Genomic DNA, 21627 nt, shown 5'->3' with positions numbered 1-21627 from the left:
ATTGGCTTTAAAAATGAAGAGAAATTATAAATACACATAAACCAGAAAATCTGTTGCTACTGAAGTCTGTTAAAATCACCAAAGAACAGCACTGCTGACATTAGAAAAAAATTGAAATGTAAAATTTTTATCTCTGGTTTTTCACTTCCCTTATAAAATCTTCCCTTGTATAAATAAGTTCCATAAATGTCCATGATTGATTTTAGAGCCAAAGGTTTTGCTTCTGACAACATAGCTTGACCCTCTATCAGAATAATACACATAGAAATTCCTTTCTGGTGAAATTATCCAGTAGGTACAATTTGGTCTTTTTGTATCAGCACCAAAACATGTCAGGAGACATCATTCTAGAATGTTCTGTTGCCAACTCCTCATGCATAATTATTCATGGTCCCTAGAGTTTTCTAGACATGAAATCTTTCTTCCATCTATAATTCTTCAGTTTTCTTGTGATTCTTAGAAAGTGACAGAGATCATATCTCCCATATTACTGCTTTACTGCCTCAATTTTGATATTATATATTCCCATGGGAAAATGATGTTTCTTGCTTCCTATTCATCCAAAGAAAATAACAGAGGAGCAGTAGTTAGTCTGGCTTTGTCACAGAGAGTACTAAAGATTGCCTTTTTTTTTTTTTAATGTATGTGTTCAGCTTTGTATATTTTTATTATCTGTATATGCACAGAGATATGATAATCTCTTCTACTTCAGCTGCCCTTAGCTTTTGTGCTTTCAAAATCTGTTGAAATATATTGTGACAGAATGTGATTCTCACCTGCTGATGTAGATAATTTTACAAGAGAAGAGTCCTTCCCAGTGCCCATCTTTCCCTCCTCGAAGGGTGTTGCTTTCACACATATTTTCCTCATTTTTTTGAGGCCAGCTCTGCATTTTTACCTCTAGAAGAACACAGAGGGAAAATTTTCTAATTAATGTAGCTGGTGACCAGCCAATCCACTGCACTAACGACTAATGGCAAGCATTCACTCTGGTCCTGATGCAGTGGGCAATTTTGGGAGTGTGCCTGGAGTCCTCAGTAGCACCACAAGAACTCCCTCAGGTTTGTATTACTCCACTTACTGAGCAGGAATGGCTGCTGACCTGGTTGCCCAGGCCAGGCATTCCCAGACACTCTCATTCCCCTTTTCCATGCCTCTGTGCTGCTTTAGCATCCTATGTTTGGGTTTTCCATGCCTGGTCTTTGGAAGAGCAGCTGGTTCAGGTACTCCAGCAGGTACTCACTCTCAGTGAGCAGGTTCAGGTCACTCTGCTGACTCCAGGCTATAGAACTGCACATGAAATATGCCCAAATTAAGATGGGGCTGGGGGCTGTGCTTTGTTTTCATAAACAGTGGGAGTCCTTAAAACCCTGAGATGCTGCAATATGTCACAATAACATATGGTCAGTTCTTCTAGGATATCACAGTGCTTTTTTGGGTAATTACCATTCAGGTCATTATGAAAAAGCAATGAATTTTAAACTTTTGAAATGAGTGAGAACAAGAAAGCCAAAGATCAGGATTCCTGGGAATGCAGCATACTGAATCATAGTGCAGTCTGTTATCTGACAGTACTTTTTCATCAGTGTTGTTCTGCCCACTCCTGGGAAGCTCAGATGTAAAAGTGCCATCAATGAATTTTCATGCCTTTTTTTTTTGTTTTAATTTCTTAACTTACATTTTGTGTACAAAATTTAAATGATTGACCACTAAAAATTAGAATGAAGGAATTTCATAAATAGAAAATCAGTGAATAAATTTGAACAGCAGTTCTCTGGGCAACCTGTGCCAGAGTCTCAGTAAAGAATCTCCTCCTAACATCTAACCTAAACCTATTCTCTTAGTTTGAAGCTATTCCCCCTTGTCCTGTCACTACACTTGCTGATAAAGAGCCCCCTCTGACTTCCCTGCAGGTCCCTTTCAGACTCTGGAAGGCTGCTCTGAGGTTCCCACACAACCTTCCATTCTCCAGGCTGAACAATCCAAGCCTTCTCAGCCTGTCTTCGTGGGAGAGGTGCTTTAGTCCCTTTATGAACTAGTATTTGTGTTTTTTCCACTCATTTCTTGAACACTGTATTGTTGGATATTCTTTGTCATTTTGCATTATAAATTGGTCTGGGCTTTATCCTGCCTTGAAAAAAAATGGAAGATATGAAGGAAGGGAAAGAATTTAAAGTCAAAAGTGCATTAAAATGTGTATCATCATTTGTCCTCAATGTCATTTACTAATTACTTGTATGAAGAAGTAATTTGATATGAAAGAACAGGTTTGCATTTTCAAGGCTTTGTTGCATCAGAGATTCAGGGTGCATGACAAGTGAACCCTGTAGCTGTTTCCAGCATTCAGCTCAAAATGCATTAGGGAGTACTTTGGTGGGGTCCATTTCAGCCTCAGAAGGGAGGGCAACACAATCATGGCACAGATTATTGCCATTATTTCTGTGCTTCTGCAGGCGACAAAGCAGCTGTATGAATTTGTTACTATTAACACAGCTGGAGGTACTGAATGTTTGAAGTAATGCAAGCACAGGCTGGCACAGTGTCACACTTTGATTATAACTCCAGAGAGTTGGTCCTTCTCAACTTCTCACTCCCCTGTTTCCAGGATGCTGTTATCTCCTCTGACCTTCATAGCCCAACCACTGCCATTGATTTTTAGCGAGTGTCATTTGTGTTACAAATTGGTCTGGACTTGAATCTGTCTGTATTAAGAGGTTTAGATTCACACTTACTGATGGTGGGAAAAGAGGGAAAAAATTACAGAAAGTGGGAATTTGCTGAGCTGTCAAAACAGAAGTAAGCTTAAAAAGGTTTTATGGCTAATATAGCCTTTGAGGAAACAGGCATGAAAAAATGAAAGTGCAGCTCAATACAATAAAATTGCAGTGTCCTTAAAATGATTACAATAACAGTGCTGTGAAGTCAGACAGCTCTCAAACAATCCAGTGAATAGCTCTGTGCTTCGAAGTTGCTCTCATGAATTCTGAATAAATGTGAACCATTTACAAAATTAATCATTATTTAACTTCATGTAAGACACAGACTGTATTCAAACCAAAATAAATCCATGAAATGCATTCCCTATCAAAGTCTTTACTGGAGATGTGTGCTTCAAGATGTATGAAGTTACACTGAAGCATAGACAAAAAACTCAGACTCGGGAAGACAAGGCAGGCTGTTCTAACACCATGGACTTAAAGCATCAGTGTCCAGGACTTTTATTATAGATTATCAGATGAGTTACTCTCAGGACACTTCCAGACAAGAGCAATAAATACAATTTCATTGTCTAAATTTTTTTAGGCTTGGTAGGCTCAGAAAGAATTTAATGGCAACACTATAAAATCGGTATTGAGTGTTCCCAGTAGTCCTTGCCATGGCACTTACCTCCTCTATGACCTGCAGTGAACCCCTCCAAGGTCTCCATTTCTTCTCCATTGTATGGATAATATGCATTGTTATTGTGATGACTGAGACTTTCTTTGTGTCTAGAAAAAGAGGAGCAAGAGCTGGAGAAGGCTGGATTCAATACCTTTATACAGTGGTTGCCAGCCTGATGAGAATGGCAGTCATGGCACTGTGTTGCATTGTCTTTTCCTACAGGCTGTGTGCTACCTGAGGTGGCAGGAGCACTTCCTCCATCCTTAGGGCTGGAATAGATGACACCTTCTCCATTTATTCCCTCAGGCAAATGTGACATCCTTCCTTTGGATTGTGAGGTGTGTGGCTCAGAAGCTGGCCATTGCCAGGCTTGGTAAATGACTTTTCACATCACCAGCATGGTGTTGGTGTACTAAAAAGTGCCATGAAGCCAATTCTCAAGAGACAGGAGTCAGTGGGAAGAGGGGAGTGAAAATCTCTAGTGGGACCTTGATAAAGCCATATCTGTTTGTTGCAGTACCATCAGCAGCCCTCCCATGCCTCAGTTAACTACTGAAATTTGCACTCAAGGAGTTTTGCATCAATCTATTTCATACATCAGTAGCTGAGTTTTCCATTATTTTACTTGTTAAAATATTTACTAATCTCTAGCAGAGAAAAAAAAAGAGAAAAAAGAACAGAAAATAGGGAAATCAAAAAGAATTAAACTGTGTCCTTAAAATAAAAGTTTCCCTAGTGTTGTTTGCAGCTTCTCTGAGACTGAGAAGTGCTGTGATCACAGACTCTGAGACCATATTGATGATAAGCTGCTATTTAAAGCTACACAATTTAAGTCCTACCTATTTATATGTGAGGGCCACTGAACCTGGGCCTCCAGGAGGCAGTGCCAGGGTCCCTCTCTTCTCCTTGGTGGCAGCACCACAATTGGAAGACCTTCAGGTCCTCAGCACCTTCTGCTGAGATACAGCAGACTCTCCCAGGAGAAAAGCTGCTGTCACAGCAAAACCACAAGTTGTACCTACCCTTCAAATCAACAGGACATAAATGGGATGCTCTTCACACTGACTTTAAGGAGGGTGAGTCACAGAGCAAGGGGCAGGGTGTCACTGAGGATTAAGAGCTGGTTATGAGATAGAAGAGAAAGATTTGTCATGAGCTGCTGCTCCTCAGCATGTACAGAGATTAGTGGTACCCCATCGGCAAATTGTCTCTGTTAGGAAGAACTATGGAGGATTTAGAAAAATTCCAGATGGATTTAAATACATTGAGGGATTAAGGAGTACAATGGTAGATGAGATTCAGCTGGAATAAGTGTGACAGAATAATAGACATTAACAAAAATAATACTTTGGGGAAAAAAAAAAAGAAAATGCAAAGGTTTTCTTTAAACTCCTCATAGTCAGTGCTCTGAGGCTGTGGAAAATTCAAAGAAAAGGTTTGTTATATCTATATACATGAATCCTGCTCTTCATATGGTGGCACATATTTTCAGACTTGAAAATTTAAAAAAAACATGCAAATCCTGAAGGCAGTGGCCCATTTCCCAACATTTCTAATACATGAACTAGTGTAATAGTTATCACTGAGGTCAAGAGTTCAGGAGGAGATCTTTTTTATAAAAGAGAGATTTTTCTAATTGTTAAGCAGATGCATAATCACATTAACTAATTGTTTGTAGAATTATAACCATGATCTTATTTATTTTCAGAAGGAATACTCTTGCTGCAGGGTATAAGGCAAGAGGAATTCACTTCTGATATCTGTCTGTTCTTGGCCTAGGCTACAGTGCACATGTGACACATGGAAAGTGCTTGACTGATACAATTTTTAAACACAAGGTTCATGTGTTTCATGAGGATCATGTAAGGAAAGTGTGGCGCCATTCCTGACCCCTGAAGTCAGAGAATGAATCAGTTTGAGTGATTTTTTCATGTATAATATTCTCATTTATTTGGTCATGTATTCCTAGTACTCCTGGGATAGAATATCTGTGTTCTGCTACTTTTTGACTGGGTTTTGGGCAAATGCCTGACTAATGGCAATTTTATAGATACCCTTTCACCATTTAAATTTTCCCTCAGGGAACTGAGGAAATACTATTTTTTGAATACTGTTACCGAATAACTCTCATAATGTCTTTCCATCTTCCTTTCTTGATTATTAGTGGTGTAAATAAAACAGTGCCCAAGCCCAAAAAAAACCAAAAAACAAAAAACTAATGTTCATTAGAAACTAAAGTTTATTGTTTGCCAAAGCATTGTTGTTCCCAGGATAGATGGATTCTTAGGTGGTCCTTACAGAAGCAGATCCCAGCTGACTATTTCTCTTGCCCTCCCTCAGAATTTTTCCAGAATTATCTTGGACTTTATTTCTTAGCACTTACTTTTGAGCTATCCTGTATTCAGTGCTAGTTTTAGAAAATCAAGCAGTAGCATGTCTGAGGTGGTCTAAAAAAGACTCCAGTCTTGTGCTGGTGGCTGCTGCTGAGAACTGACTTGGGATCTGGGGTTAGCATGTACTGCTGGGAATGTGTTTCCTTCAGCATGGCTCTTCCACTCCTTCTTGATCCCAGCAGCAGGAACTAGAAATTGCTTTCCTGCTCTTGATCCTTTTCTCTTGACTGCTTTTAGCAGCAAAGCAGTCGTGGCTGGTGTGCACCAGCCCCTTGCCCATGGACAGGCAGTGCCCAGGTCCTGGCATGCCGGCTCCTCTGCTTTTCCTTGCCAAGCAGAGAACTGAGAGGGGAGATAGGATGGGAAAGAAACCAAGCCTGATGCTGGCCCATGAAAGTGGGTGGTTAAAAATGCAGAAGTCACCTGTTTTAACACTCCCCCTCTTTAATATTTAATATTTTGTGTTCATTAGAGCAAGTAATAAGCAAATAGACAGTTCCTAGCACACTGTAAGTAATTTTACAGAAGCTCTGAAATACCTCCACACATCTCAGAGTCTCGTCACTCAGCCTCAGCCCTGTGACAGACATTCCTGCTCTTTTCCAGGCATGGAGGAAGGATGGCAGCTTGGCTGGAGCTGGCCAGGCTGCCCCTCCCAGCTTCCCACCAGCAGGGATTTTGCCTTCACCAGTCAAAGTCCATACTGATGCCAAATGGTGTTACCAGCCAGAGAAAACTGGTCCTCAACATTATTCATCCTAAAGACAGGCTTCTTATTTGACTCTGTAATGCATTCCATATGGTATTCCAGACTCATATTTCTGAACTTTGATTTTTCTTTTTTTAGGTTTAGCTTTTTATCTTCAGTACTAAGGAGACTGTGCTGCATATTAAGAAAGTGATACCATTATAGACTGTTGCTCTGTCAGTGACAGGAAGCTGGTTTGATGTCAATCAAATCAAAGATATTGCTGAGAAATGACCAGGTGGAAATTCCTTAAATAATTATTTTAAACTTTGAAATTCATCTTTCTTAAAAATCAGTATTTAAAAAGACTAGAGGGGGAAAAAAATTACTCCCATTAAATTTACTGAGTAAAAATTACTCTCACTTCTCAGTACTAAAAAAAAGGTCTATGTAAAAGAAGTTCCTATTTGTGTCCACTAAGAGAATGACTGTTAAAAAATCTTAAATAAAAACACTCAGAATAAATACAGTGGTAGGCAGGACCAACAAAATTATGTTTTTCAGCTCAAAACTCAGATTAGGTTCTATATTAAAGTACCACCACAAGAAGCCATGGATCTTTGGTGAACTCATCCAGGCAGGTCTTCTGGTAGACTTTTTTTTGCTAACAAGTTAATCTGTGGGATAAAGAACCAAATGAGAAAGAATCTTGCAATTCTAGCCCAACACTTTGGCCTGCAGGGCATAATCTATGTGTAGCTCTCATTGTTTAATAAAAGTCGATTATTTAAATTAAATTCTTCCCCAGATTTCATCCATTCAGCTTCTGTTTTCAAGAGCTTTGGATATGTGCCTTGTTACCCATGTGTTTAATATCTTTTCCCTTTAAGGCACATCTCTAGGTGTAAAGCTGAAATGTGGTTATTTCAGAACTTAGAGTGAAAGCCAGACTGACTCACTTAGATACCAAACTTCTGGATGCTGCACATATTCCCCAAAGATGTCATCCACTTCATTTCACATCATGGAGCCTCTTGAGAGACAGGTGAAGACCTACCCACACAGGGAGGTTAGACACCTTCTTTCCTCCACTGATTAGAAGGGACTTTTGAAGTCTCCAGAAGACAGCTCAGACTGCAAAATATCTCCCTGTTCACTGAGACATGCCAAACAAGTAGGATGTTCAGGGATCCAGTGTGCCTAGTGCTGCTCTGCTGACAGGCACTGTGTCTAGGATCTTCTCTCTGTCTTCTGCTTATTACTGTGGGGCTTGGAAAGTGAAGCAGCAGATGGAAGAGACCTTAATGAAGTTGGTCCGAGCAGTTTGAACTCCCACATGCTGGAAGAGTGCTCTATGTATCAGTAATGAGAGATAACACTGTCCATCATCCTCTTCATGTCCCACTGGTTTGTCTTCAGGCATAAAAGCAACAGAAAGATAAATAATGCACAGAAGAGGACCTTAGTCTTACAGCACTCAGGAGTAAGGAAGACTGCTAGTCCAAACTTAGCTTTTTGAGCATGTGTGCATTGAAAGTGGTTTTAAAGTCAGCATAACTCTGAATAAAATGTCTCCTCCCCAAAAGTCCTAGATGCTGGTTTCGAGCTCTGCTTCAGTCTCTAATTTAGATGTGTATTAAATACTATTTAAGCTGAGCTCAAGTGTGCGTACAGAGAGCTGCGCACAACTTTCCCAGGCATCGTGGTGGGAAAGGCTGTGAGAAGATCAGAGAAAAGAATGAGAAACAATTGTTACCTTCACTTGCTGCACCTGTTGTTTGAACATGTGGAATGGGTTATGGAGATTTGTTTACCAAAGAGTAGTTTCTTAATTAGACACTAGTGATGGTGTTTGAATTGGAAGACCAATTAGGTCCAGATGTATCGTAACTGTCTATAAAAGCAATGAGTTTCTTAATAATGATATAATAATATAATAAAGAGATAGATCAGCCTTCTGTGAATCATAGAGTCAATGGTAATTATTACCTGGCTGGGGGCATGTTGCAACAGCACAAGTGTAGCCAAACTTCTGAACATTCTCCACGGGAGATAAACAGAGTGTCCGTGCCACTCTGCTTGAGGTTGGACAGCAAAAGAGGCTGGGTGTGAGTGGCATTTACCTGCCTAGAAAATACACTTACTGCTGGGAGGATACTGCAGTTAAGCATTCAGGCAACTTTGAGTCTGCAAAGAAATGCCTTGCAATTTTATTGTAGTGCTTATCACTCTTGAAAATGGGCAAACTGGCCATCATTGCCTGTGTTCTGATCTAAGCAAATTTTAGGTGGATTGAACCCTACCTTACTTGAGGTTTTACTGGGAATTAGACTGACATTTAGGTTTAAAGAGTGCAATTCCCAGTGTCAGGCCCATTTCCGTACTGTATATTATTCTTCATTTTTGCAGGAAATGATTCAATTGAATTAATCTGACAGGGCTGACTGGATGTCCATCATAGTGCTGCATTACAATTGCTAAACAGAGTATTGGAAGGGCACTAGGTACAGTCTGGTAAAGACAATACATAATTTGAATGATGGCACTAAGGGAGCATTTCAGAGTTCAGTAAGTGGGTTTCCAGTGGCACTTGGCAATTGGGAGGAGGAAAAGCAAGTGAGAGTAACTGCTTGTGAGACTGACATAACCTCAGCACAACGCTGAACTACACGTTGTTCTCCTTGGGCTGAGAGCAGACTTGGCAAACGCCACCAATCAAGCCATCTGTGTAACTGCATCAGATTTCTTGCTACCAAAATGGTTCAATTTATGGGATTGTTTTGACAGGCATGTTGGGAAATACAGAACATATAGTTTTCATCATTGTTTACTTCTGTTTTTCCTCTTGTTCCCTTTGATATTGCCCACTGGCTCATATTAGAGTTTGAGCTCCATTTAGCTCAGCATGCAGAGCTGGCCACGCTGCCAGTGTCCCCACAGAACTCCTCCTGTGCCTTCATTTACATGCTTCCTTTTTGTTCTTTAACCAGAAGGGGAAACTTTGAGCCTTGAATGCATAAATCATTAGGTCCAGGTCAAAAATAGGCCATTATTCAAAATGTTTGTTCTCACTCATCAGACTTGTACTTAATCTTGGGAATTTCTTGAAAACGTGGAATCCATTTGTAACATTGTTCAGAGAATTGGAGCATGAAGCTGAACTGGTAGTGAGATCAGCATCCAATATTCAGCACTACTCTTCTGTTAAAGTGGTCTCACTGGCCATTCATGAAGCAAGTGTGGTACAAAAGACTGGTGTCCTGCTCTATTTGCCCACACCAGGCCTTTAGCAAGACTTCCAACTCACCAGTGAGGCAGAAGTTAACTTCACTGGGATCAGAGTGCTCCAAATATGCTCAAAATCAGCAAGATGTGCTCTAAAACCAGTCAGAGGCCTTGTGCTAACGTAGTTTGGAGCAAAATTTTTGTTTGGGGAGTAAGTGAAGTTTTTAAGTTAATTTTCAGTGGCATAGGATTTTCTACTACATCTCCTTCATATTTGGTAGGGAGTGGTATACAGAGCCAGTAGTGTTGGTGCTTCTACTGTTAGATGCAGAAGTCAAATAAAAACATTATTGCCTTTTATATAACAACACCAGGCAGCTGACAAGGAACGTTGGTGCAATTGCCTTCATTTTATGGACAGTGGAATTGCAGATCAGGAAGATGTCCATTACTATACATTTTGTATCTGGAATTGAGGAGAAACTCACTTAATGGGATTGTTTTAAGTTGTGTGAACTTCCTGGGAGGAGATTTAAAAATTACTTCTCATCACTGCATTTTTCTTGTAAATTGAAAAGTTAAATCTTAATAGTCAATAGCAGAGGAAGATTATCATTCAGTGTTCTATTATTTAAATTAGCTCTGTAAGTGGATTGCTCCTTAAAATATTTCTGTTTTCAACTTCCTCACTGGTAGGGACCTAGACACTGGAAGATACAAAATCTTATTTTCACCAGACAATCTAATTTTCTGGTATTCAATGTCCAGTACACTTTGTGGAAACACTTTGACAATTACATAAAGTTGGGCTTCCAAATCCACTCCTGAGCATTTAAATGGATTGCACTAATTTTCAGAAGTGCTCAGCAGCTCACATTAAAGTTAAGAGATATTTATTCCTGTGCTTTCATTTCAGATTCATCTCTAAATAAAATAGCTTTATAGGCTAGATCCTCCCTTTTTTGATTTGGCTGTTTGTTTTGTTTGGTTTGTTTCTTGGGTTTTTTTGGTTTTGTTTTGGTTTGTGTGCGCTACACAAAACTCCTGATGAACTTAAAGGGAGACGATTGGCTCAGGATTATTTTAGGTCAACCAAGTAGATCTGAATTGGATGATTTGTTTTTGACATGATTAAACAGGATACAGAAGTTTTCGTGACTATGTCATGACATTAAATCATGACATCAGAGTCTTGAACTGAGCTGGGGAGTAATTTCATCTGAAGGGATAATGCAGTACTACCATATAATGTTGGCTATTTTTAGCTGAGGTATAAGCCATATTCTCCAGGAGGTATAACAGTGCAAGAGCCCTGCCCTGAAAAGTGAGATCAAGCAAAAGCAGTAATGAAATATTTTGCAGATGACACTCTGAAAGACTTGGAAACTATATGTATCAATCTATGTATCTTTATAAACCCCAGAGGAAATATTTATATTTCATTCCCCACTTATTTATTCATTGTCATTAGTGTGTCAAAGTTATTCTACCAATAATATGAGATAGAGATTGGCATGTAAGTGAGACAGAGTTCTGCTACTGATGCAGTAGCGTCTGAATCTATCAACTAAAAAAATAACAATTAGGGTAGTGCTCACAGATAGAGATGGTATTAGGAGATAAAGCAATGGAAGGAAGTACATTATACATGAATTTTATATACTTTCTGACTCTCTTTTCATCTTCCAAGAGAGCTGGAGATGGAAACTTAAAAAGGACCTCAAAAGAATTATTTTAAACAGGTGAGATGTATCACATTTCCTTTTAGCTGCTGTTTTTACAGTTACCTTGAAAGAAGGTGCAAAAGAGAAATCTATAGCAAATGGAATGAGAGCAAAGGTAGGACACCCGAAGTAAGCACTGTCTCAAGATGTCAGCTGGCAACATCTATATCATCTGCAAAAAGGTGCTCTGCCATCCAGCAGCTGACTCTTCCTAAGGCCAAAATCTAGCCCAAAGGTGATCAGAAACCTTCAAGGCAATCAAAAAATGTAGTGATAAAATGAAAACATACAATTGTAAGATATTCTGAGTGGGAAGGGACCCATGAGGATCACTGAAGTCCAGTTCCTGCTCTGCACAGGACACCTCAAAAATCACACCACGTGCCCAAGAATATTGTCCAAACACTTGAACTCTGCTGAGAGTGCTGTGACCTGGGAGCCTGTTCCAGTGGCCATCAAGTAGGGTGTTAAAGGCACTGCAGAAACCATTCATTTTCCTGGACATAGAAAGGGTTAGCCAGCCTTAGGAGAACTTGGAAAATATAAATAGCATCCATGAGAGGTCCTTTTTCTGCATTTGGTTTTTTTTACCAGCTCATGCTTTGAGCTGAGGGCTATGTAAATTGTGATTTCTCTTGTAAGGATTCACTGTTATGGTGCACTGAAATGCCTTTTCACAGACTCTGGAAGAAAATGCATTGAGTTGGCCCTGGAATGTGAGGGGCCACAGCCCAGGGACTCCCTCTGTGCTCTGCTGCTTGGAGTGCCAGCAAGGCCTGGCACCAAAGGAGTTCCCAGATCCTCCACTGGGGACTGCAGTGACCATCTTCACAGATCAGACAAAGCAGTGTGACCCCTACCCACAATTTTGCTCCAAGTCTTTGGCCTTGATAAAATATTTCAGTTGTCTGAAGAGCCTTCTTTCTACTCTTACAACTTCAGTCTACAGTGTCTCACTATTTGTTCCTTATCTCAACACTCATTTTTTGTCTTTCTTTCTTGGTTTGTCTAACACTTCCTGTTGAATTAATTCCATAGTTGTTGAACCCTCATAATCAATAGACAAAACATATTTCTAAGAAAAAAATCTACTCCCTAATACAGAAACTGAATTGAGAAGGCTGAAGTATGTGACAGATCACAAATATCATCCGTTCTACGAGTACTGAGTGCTTGCACTGAGGATGAGTGGGAGGACCATGGGTGGGAGAACAGGTGATGTTTGAAAGATTGTCTTTGTGAAAGCCTGAAGTCAGAGGGGTGATGTGGGTGAATGGTGCTGTTGCAAGGTAGGTCAGTTTGGTTAGCACCGTTCTGGTGGAAATGGTATGATTCTCTCCATGTAAACAAAGTTAAAGGCAATCACCATACAAACCATGCAACAATGAGCAAAATGAAACACTAAACAAAAGCACAGCTTTAATTCAGGGTGGAAAATCATGGCCTGGAATTTTTAGAGAAAGGTTTTGAAGAGTCTACTGTCCTACACACAGCTGTCATAGAACTGCAATAAACAGTACTGGATTGTATCAGTGTTGGGAAGTTGGAAAAATTGCATTTCAAAATATCGTGATGGTAATCATTCTTAATGGGGGCCCTCAAATATGACTGTGGGATCAGTAACAGTATTGCTGCCATAGAATGCTCATCCTGCAGCTTTCCTGAGCTATTATGAATGATGATTTCTTAGCCTATCAAACTGCATCTGAGTTTGTGAACCTTTTTGTTTGAGTTTGATGTTGCATGCGAGTTACTAAGACTGCTCTTGGATGCTCAGGCTTGCAAAACAATGGTCTTCCTGCACCATTTTCTCACCCATTTCCCCTCCAGCATTATTGCTGGTTTGTAGCATTCAAATGCTCTGATTACATCCCCCATTTACTGCCACTGCATTGGCTTGTTGCAGCATATCTTCTTTTTTTGAATCTGGGGAATGCTTTTTCAGGGCAGTAGGGAGGGGTAAGCTGGGAGGAGGAGGCTGAGCTTTGCAAGCGAGGCTCCCTTGGTTAAAAAGCAGCACCAATGGGCACAGCAGCCTTTGCCTGCATCAGACTTGCTATTACAGTAAAAGCCCACTTGCTGACACCAATCATTTCTGTAATTTAAGCCAACCTCTTTGGGAGAAAAGATTTAATTAACACATAAACCCTAGAGTAACTATGACAGTCTGCTTTCATAGTGATGAGAATAATCATGTTTCTATCCACTGTCAGTCCTTGAAATATAACAGTTTTTTGAATAATCTATAGTACATTTTTTTTCCTTACACAATCAGTCAGATTCTTTTGTTACTTTCACACAAGAACATTTCTGTCTTAGAAATCTAGAAAATCTCTATATTTATCTGGTGCCTTGAGGGGCTACCTCTGGTTGTGTGACAGGAGGTCTCTTGAGCATTTTGGGCTAGTAGCATGAAGGGAGGCTGAGCAATTCCATCCTAACCAAGATCCACATGAGATATCCCATAATTTAAATAGAAGTGCCCTTAGGGCAGTGCATGCAGAAACCAGTAAAAGAAAAAAAAAAAAACCAACCAAAAAAACCCCCAAAAAACCAAACCAAAACAAAAACAAAAAAAAAAACCAACAAAAAAACACCCCCAAAAAAACCAAAACAAAAAAACCCCAAAACCCCAGTGTTCTCTGCAGACAATAAATAAAATAGTGGCAATGAATTACCATGATGTAAAATTAGATCAAAAAAAGCTTCAACTCTGAGGTAGGAATAGTGACCTTTGAAAAAAATCTTTTTTCCTTAGTCTAGTTGAAAAGATTGTGTCTAATACTACACGCTTTTTTGACACTTTCTTCTCCTACTTATTATAAATCCTTGAAGGAACAAATACAGAACCTTTTTTCCTGTGGGTTAATCTCAGCAAAGTTGTTTCTGCTTTCCATGGCATAAGTTAGATATGCTTGTAAGGTATAATTTTATAGTTTTTGAGGCTTTCACTATGTTGAGAATAAATCTGTGATCACAATTTAGGCAGAGAATGTTATCTCTGTTGTTTTCACTGGACACTGTTACATCATTCCTGCATCTTTTTTCTTTCTTAATCCTTTTTTATTTGGTTCCACAGTACTGAACAACTAAGCAAGGTAGGATCTGTATATTAGGGATGGAATGTTCTTAATATGTCTTTAGAGTTGTATCAGCTTTAATAGCCTGAAATTTTTGCAAATATAAATTTTGCATCTGGATAAGTGCTTTTTAAAAATGATAACAGTCATATTGTGTTAGGCTTGATTGCAACCTGTTTTCTAAATTAAAAAATGTAAATGTGGCATTGGCAAAGGTTAAAAAGATTTAAAAGGGTCTCTGTCAGCAGTGTATGCACACACCAAACTAAATCCTATGTATCTAATCAATGTCCTCTAGACTGTGTGTCTTGCTCCATTGTTTACTTTCAAATCCATAATAATTTTTGTATCTTTTCCCTGGGCAAAGATTCATTTTAAAATCTAATGAATTTAAAAATATGCTTTTCACTTGTCCATTTGATACTTAGCCTGCAATTTGACTTTCATTGTTTGTTTCCCTCCTTGTCTCGTCAATCCTTTTCTTTCTTTCTGTCCTTTTACTTTATTACATTTTTATTGAGGACTGAGATGAACTGGTTGCTGCATCATGGGCCCATTACACTTCCTAACAATTCCATTTGCACCTTATTGTTTGTCTTATTGCTGGAAAATTCAGGTGATTCATCATGCCTGAAGAAGCACCTGATCCCAATTCCCTTGATATCACGATCACTATGTGACAGGAATACAGTTAGTGGTGGCTTTCAGACTCAAAGAGGCCAAGGTGATAACTCTTTTGGGACCTTTAGCCTCTCAAGTATTGATGAGTTCCATTTTTTTAATGCTCTGTTTTCTTGCTCCCTTTCAACAGCCCCCTGAGTGTGGAAAAGGGCTTGGAGTTAATAAAGGAAGTGGCAGATCTCCTGAAGCTGCAGATGAGTGTCTTCGATGATGTCAAGTATGTACACGGGATTTTCTCCTTTTTTATTTTATTGGATGTCTCATTATTTTTGAATAGTTTGTCTTACAAGGAAACATCTGCTCTTTACTGTCAAAATTAAGAACAGGCAAGAGGGGAAAAAATATTGATGATCTTTGTAATATTCCCTACACATGGGAACAAATTATTTTGATAAAATTATAAAGAATGAAAATTTTTTTCTTATTTCAGAGGGAAAAATAATCTCTTCCAAATGCCATACAAATATTGTAACCTTAATTTAACAGTTTCTAGGTAAGGTAAGTCTTCTGAAGGGTCATTTTACCCTGCATTGCCAGGGGGAAAAAAAAACATCAGAGATGGATAAAAACTTGGGTGCCTGGCTTTGTGTCTGGCACATGACACACTAGGTCATGCTTTTTGGTCAGCTACTTATTTGACAAGTCACAGGGAGTTCAGCTATGCTGAGCACCTGTTTTCCTCCTGTGATTCATACTGGTGAATGCTCTGCATGTTAATATCATGAACTAGGAGGTTATGATCTGCCATGTCTAGTAAAGAGTTTTAGATTGAGGATTTTCTGAAGGCATTTTGGAAGAAACATGCACTTCACAAAACTCCATCCTCTCTGTGTAAAACAGAAGGAGTTTGATGTAAAGGTAATTGAAAAGAAGGGTCAGCTGTTGGAGGGTTTTGTGAAAACAAGTCACATCTTGGGCACACAGGAAATAACTGATGCCTGGGTAGTATCCAGCTCCTGCCTGTGTTTCAGAAAGTTTGGGACTACTTGCCTTGGCCCATGAAGGGCTGGGTTGCTGAAGTGCAGCATCTTTCTCAGCTTCACCTGTGCTGCCATCAGCTACTCCTTGATCTTCATTTACAGAATGGAATTCATTGTTTAATACTAATTTTAAAATCATAGTCTGATGATGTTTTGTCTTGATAAAAAAAAAAATATTGTAACCCTTCTATAACTGTATTTGAATGGAGAAATGGACTACTGGTAAGAAAATCTTCTCAGAAACCTGGAAAATTCCAGGCATATTGGCTTAGTTATTGAGAAGGAAAATATTCCCACATTTTGTTTGTTTTGATTAATGTCTTTTGGATGTATTTCATTAAATACATTTTTTTTAATGGATACTGAGTCTTTAAATTGAAAAATAAATATGATATTCTATTATCTTTCTTGTAAAGAGAATTTGTACCCTTGACCTTGGCCACTAGCAGATAAAGTGTACTGCACATTTAAAGGAGAAATCCCATGGAACAATCTTTCTGCTGGAATCAGTGGGTTCAGCTTCATTAACTTCATTTATGTACAGTACAAGAGCACTTTCACCTACCTTTCTAATTGTTAGTATAAAGCTTTTTGGTTATTTTTTATCATTTCATAAATCACAACACATTGCAGTTGATAGGCTGTGGACCAGTTCTCTAATGAAAAATATCCTTCCAGTGCTATAGCCAGCCATGATGGACCTTTCTTTTAATGTGCAGAATGAGCTGCTTATTTTGCATGCATTAATAGGCAGTCATATGATTGTACTGAAAATATTTGTAGGGTCAGTACCTTAAAAGTGTGGTATGAATTACAGCAAGTCCAAACAGGACTGAGCATTCTTTCTATCCATACAATGTTTTTATCAGTCTTTGCCTTTTAAAAACCTATAAGTCTGTGAAGGGTTATCCTAAATCTCAAATAGGTAAAGAATTCATCCATAATAAATTTTCTTTGTTCAAGAGAATAATGTTCTTTGACTCAGGTTAAACCCATAAAGTACTAAAGGAAAGTGGAGCTGACCAGTAGATAAAGCAGTAGTAGAAGCTTTAGACAAAGGCCTTGCCAAAAAAAAAAGAGTTAACATTTTTTGGATTTGCTGTTTTCTTGCCATTGCACCACTATCATTGGAAAACAGTATGAATTTGAATACTCTGGTTAGCTTCTCAGTGGCCTCATGGAGAGGGGTTCCAGGAAAAACCTGTCATGTCAAAATCACCACTGACATATCAAGAAATATTTCTCAGGAAATGGGTTTCTTACTTGGGCTGAGGCATCATGGGTGATTTATTTTATTTCACTGGCAGCTAAAAACATCCTTTTTCTTAAAGATTCTTTTTTTTTTGGGGGGGGGGGTAAAAATGGGAAAGTTATTTAGAAAAAACTATCAGTCAGCCTGGAGAAAGAAGAGTTATGAAAGGGTTGAGAACTTGTCATACTACCCTACTTTAACTTTGACCTGAGTATTTGCTTGGTCTGGAATTCTCAGTTCCCTCTTTTCTGTCCCAGAATTCCCAATGGCTAGAAAGTAACCATGTAGACTTGGATTTTTTTTTATCATTGCAAAGATTTCAGAGTAATGACATGTTATTGAGAATCACAGGGTTAATATGCGAGTATAGAGAAAACCACATCAAATAGGAATAGTGCAAGAACTGAGGAGAGAGGGTAGGTGGTGAGTTCTTTTAAAGTTCTTTAACTTCTCAGGTACCAGTTTATAGTCCTTTTCTCTGAAAAAAAAAAAAAAAAAAAAACAACAAAAAAACCCAACAAAAAACCAAAAAAAACCCCCAAAAAACTCCAACCCCCTGCCAAAACAAAAAACAAACAAACAAAAAAAAAACCAAACAAAAAAAAAACCCAAAAAAACCAAAGACAAAGAAAATTTAAAGGAACTGCTTCTCTAATAAATTACTACCTTTAGTTAGTTTTGTCTGCAAATATCTTTCATTCTTGACTATATTTTTAGTTTTTCCCTGTGCTTTGAAGTTAGGTAAGTGAACAATTGCCATGGATAGGGATCCAACACCCTGTGTTAGCTCTCGATTAGCTGGTGCTTGGTAGCTTATTTTATCTTCTGTCTTTCAAAATCCTGCCAGCTTTAAGGACAGTTCACAGGATATCCCTAGGCTTGTCTTGCAGAGCATTCAGTCCATCTCTACAGCTGATTTGTTGTCAAGTTCACATTGACATAAACTTTGCTCACCCTGTGAAGTAGATGAGTGGGAATAGATTTAGGGAATTCATAATTAGAAATATTTCAGCGTTGAAAATAAGATCCAACATGTTAGTTGTCACTTTTGGATACAGCCTGAGTCTTTATGGAAGTAATAGTTATGCTTAATATGTTTTGTTAATGGTTATGTAGCTGTCAAATAAATTCCATTATTTCTTATTACATCATTAGAGACCATTAAAAGGATATTAGCATGCTGATGTAATTATGCAAGCAGACGTAAAATTACTATAGTTATGATTTTATAATCTAATTATGGGTGTCCAATGCCCCTGGTGATTGATTGTTGGACTGGTATCAGGGATTGAAGTCAGATGGGTACTTCTGTTTAGGAGGGTTTATATCTCTTTTCTTTAAAAAAATATGACTTTGCAATCTGCAACATTGGCCTTCTTCATGTAATTGAGTTATTCACAACATGAGACTTTATCAAGAAACATCCAAATATAATAAAAATACTAAAATCTCCAAGCTCAACTTTGGAGTGTACTTGAAAGCAGTGGAAAGGACACAGAATTAATGGTCAAAGTCCTTGATTAGAGCATAAATGACTTAACTGGTTTCTGATGAGAATACAAATAATTTTTGAATTTGTATTTAATGTTCTCATATTTGGGGTATTTCCTGCCAACACTGTAAAGGGGAAGTAGCAGCTCTGACCTTAGAAGAATACCTTTGTATTGAAAGAAAACAGATTATTCTGATTTCATTGTATTTCAGGCCTTATATCCTACCATTCTCAGCCTCCAGTTAAGAGCGAGATTTTCAGCTGAATATTACATTCTCTCTAGACTGATATGATTTTCCCAATTGCCACTGAAGGTCTTTTGCTCTAGGTGTCTCTTTTTTCCCCATTTTGTTGTGCTTTAGCTTCCTCCACCCATTTATCTTAATGGCAGTTTCCTCATTTTTGCCTCCTAATATACCAAAACTCAGTACTCAAAGAACTGAACTTTCAGGACATGTGCTAACTTGACCAGGATTTCCATTTTCATATATAATTTTTCAGCAGAAAACCTCTAGCAGAGCATTCTTTATTCATTCCATAAAACTACATTAATCTCAATCTGCTGCTGCTGTTTTGAAGTGTAACAATTCACTATATAACCATATAATCTATATATATAATGTTAAGAGTGAGCAGGACATTTAGGCTAAATTTGAAATGCTAATATAAATAGATTTTTTTTAAGTTGAAAAGGCTGATTCTGATTATCTAATATAACATCCTGGATTGCAAAGCCATTTCATTTAACCAGTATTCCTCTATCATGAATTGATGCATTTATATTGTGCATCCAAAACTAAGTTAAAAGACCAAATCCCTCATCTTTCAGAGTCTAAATCTCCAACACCCAGGATTCAGGCTGGTTGTTCAGCTTTCCCTTCACAGGGCTCCCTACCCCCATTGGGACTACAGGTGAATTCAGTGTTTACTTAAATAGTTTATTATATGAAAAATGAAAAATTCAGGTTAACTGAAAGTATACAAGGAAACCATATGAAGACTTCAGCTGAAAAATGTCTTTCAAATTTTGTAGCAGACACAGTAATGTGATTTCACATTTTGAAAAGAAAATACTATAAATTCAAAATAATAACTAGTTTCAAAATTTAACTAAGCTTGACTTATTTAGGTGATGAGAATAAACAAAAGATTGACTTTGGACTGAACTCAAGCCATTTTCTTGTTTTGTTTTGTTCAGGTGGCCAATCTTTTGAATAACACTAATTATGATAGACTTCTGAAATATTGAATCACACTATATATTTTTCTACAGCCAACCGTTTTATTTCATGAGCAGAAAAGAAATCCTCAGTTAATAAGTAGCTCTTCAATGTTTCATTTTATTTTCATTGTTCAATGTGTGACTTCAGGTTTTATTTATTGCACTTTATTCAAATTCTGCTTCGAGGTCAGAAACCCCATTTCCTCCTGTTTTGGTTTGGATTTCTTTTCCTACAGTGCTCTTCACTACACTATCAAAATGCTTGGCAAACATGAATTGATATATTGAACTCATATGAGATATGGGGTTTTATTAGGACCACACAGAGCTGGAGTTGTGCATGAAAAGATTAGTGTCAAAGCTTCTACCACTACGAGGTGTTTAGTGTGATGTCTCACTGCATGGCTTACTCAGCCTCTTCTGAAAGAAACTTCCCCTGACTGAGACAGAGATCCCATTGGCTCCAGTCTGCTGAGCATTCCATTACCTGGGCATTCAGCAGTCCCAGGAATCAGCTCTCCATTCACACAATGGTGTTTGGCCTTTAATGTAAATAAATAAATAAATAGATTCCTGAAATTATTTTTTCTCAAATGAACTGAGGCCGAGTCTAATTCTGAAGTGAATTATTTCAGCAGAAGTTAAAGTAACAGCAGGACCTTTAAATATTTGTTATTTCATACTTTATTTGCAATGTACTTCCTAAAGTCTGATAAAATTAAAATTAAGGTCTTCTCTACTACTTAACCACCATTCATCTTTGGATTTCAAGGATCCTACTGAAAAAAAAAAAAAAACATTAAAAAGAAAGGCTGCATTTCTGTGTTTGAAGTAAGATAGATTTTTCCTGTTATACAGTAGCACATCCATACTATTAATCATGGGGTTTTTTAACCGTTTTGTGTAAACAGTGATTTTAACAAAAGCTTGAATTTGGAAGGCTTATCATGAGGAGAGTTACAAGTACGTTCTTTTCTTCAAATACTTCATACTTTTTGTACTTCAAATCTCTTGTTTCCAAGTACTGGGGTTAGAGACATTTTGCACCTCCTTTTCAAAGAGCAGGCCTCACAGAGCCAAACCCTGCCTATCATTATCCCTGCTCTTAGGAAGAGCTGGAACGGTTGGGCTGGAATAAATACAATATGAAAAGCCAGCCAACCATCCCAGTGAAAAGAACTTGAACTGAGGAAGGTATCTGAAAATCAAACCAAGTGGTGAAAGTTTGGAGAAGCTTAAAACACTTTCAAATTGGAAGTGTTGGGCAGGCAGAGTGGCGAGTGGATCTCCCAGCCTCACCTATTAGAAACATGTGCATTGGCTGTAGTGCCCTAATCATGCACTATAGGTTTTGTTCATTGTTTGTCATGGTACTTTTATAACACCTGAAAAATTCAATCAACCAGTTAATCATATTCAGTCATCCAGAACCTAAACACTGGAACAATACTTGGCATTTTCACTCCATTGTACTGATGGGTTATGACATGTGGTGCATGTATGCTCTAA

The 21627-nt window shown here is 38.2% G+C and overlaps 1 protein-coding gene and 1 long non-coding RNA gene across 3 annotated transcripts in view; one reads left to right on the top strand and one right to left on the bottom strand.

Moving 5' to 3' along the window:
- Positions 1–21627, top strand: part of PTPRN2 (protein tyrosine phosphatase receptor type N2) — a 630571-nt gene that overhangs the window by 251615 nt on the left and 357329 nt on the right. For both annotated transcript variants that reach the window (XM_064385950.1, XM_064386029.1), the window contains one exon: positions 15303–15389. In XM_064385950.1, coding sequence (XP_064242020.1) covers positions 15303–15389 — 87 coding nt within the window. The remainder of the gene's footprint in view (positions 1–15302; positions 15390–21627) is intronic.
- Positions 663–3804, bottom strand: LOC135286958 (uncharacterized). Its single transcript, XR_010350918.1, has 3 exons — positions 3616–3804; positions 3388–3488; positions 663–900 (listed from the first exon to the last, which is right to left on the bottom strand). It is a non-coding gene; the product is annotated as an uncharacterized LOC135286958 (long non-coding RNA).

The sequence above is a fragment of the Passer domesticus genome, chromosome 1 (assembly GCF_036417665.1).
Source record: "Passer domesticus isolate bPasDom1 chromosome 1, bPasDom1.hap1, whole genome shotgun sequence".
NCBI classification, from domain to species: Eukaryota; Metazoa; Chordata; class Aves; order Passeriformes; family Passeridae; genus Passer; species Passer domesticus.
This window is presented reverse-complemented; position numbering and strand designations above follow the sequence as displayed.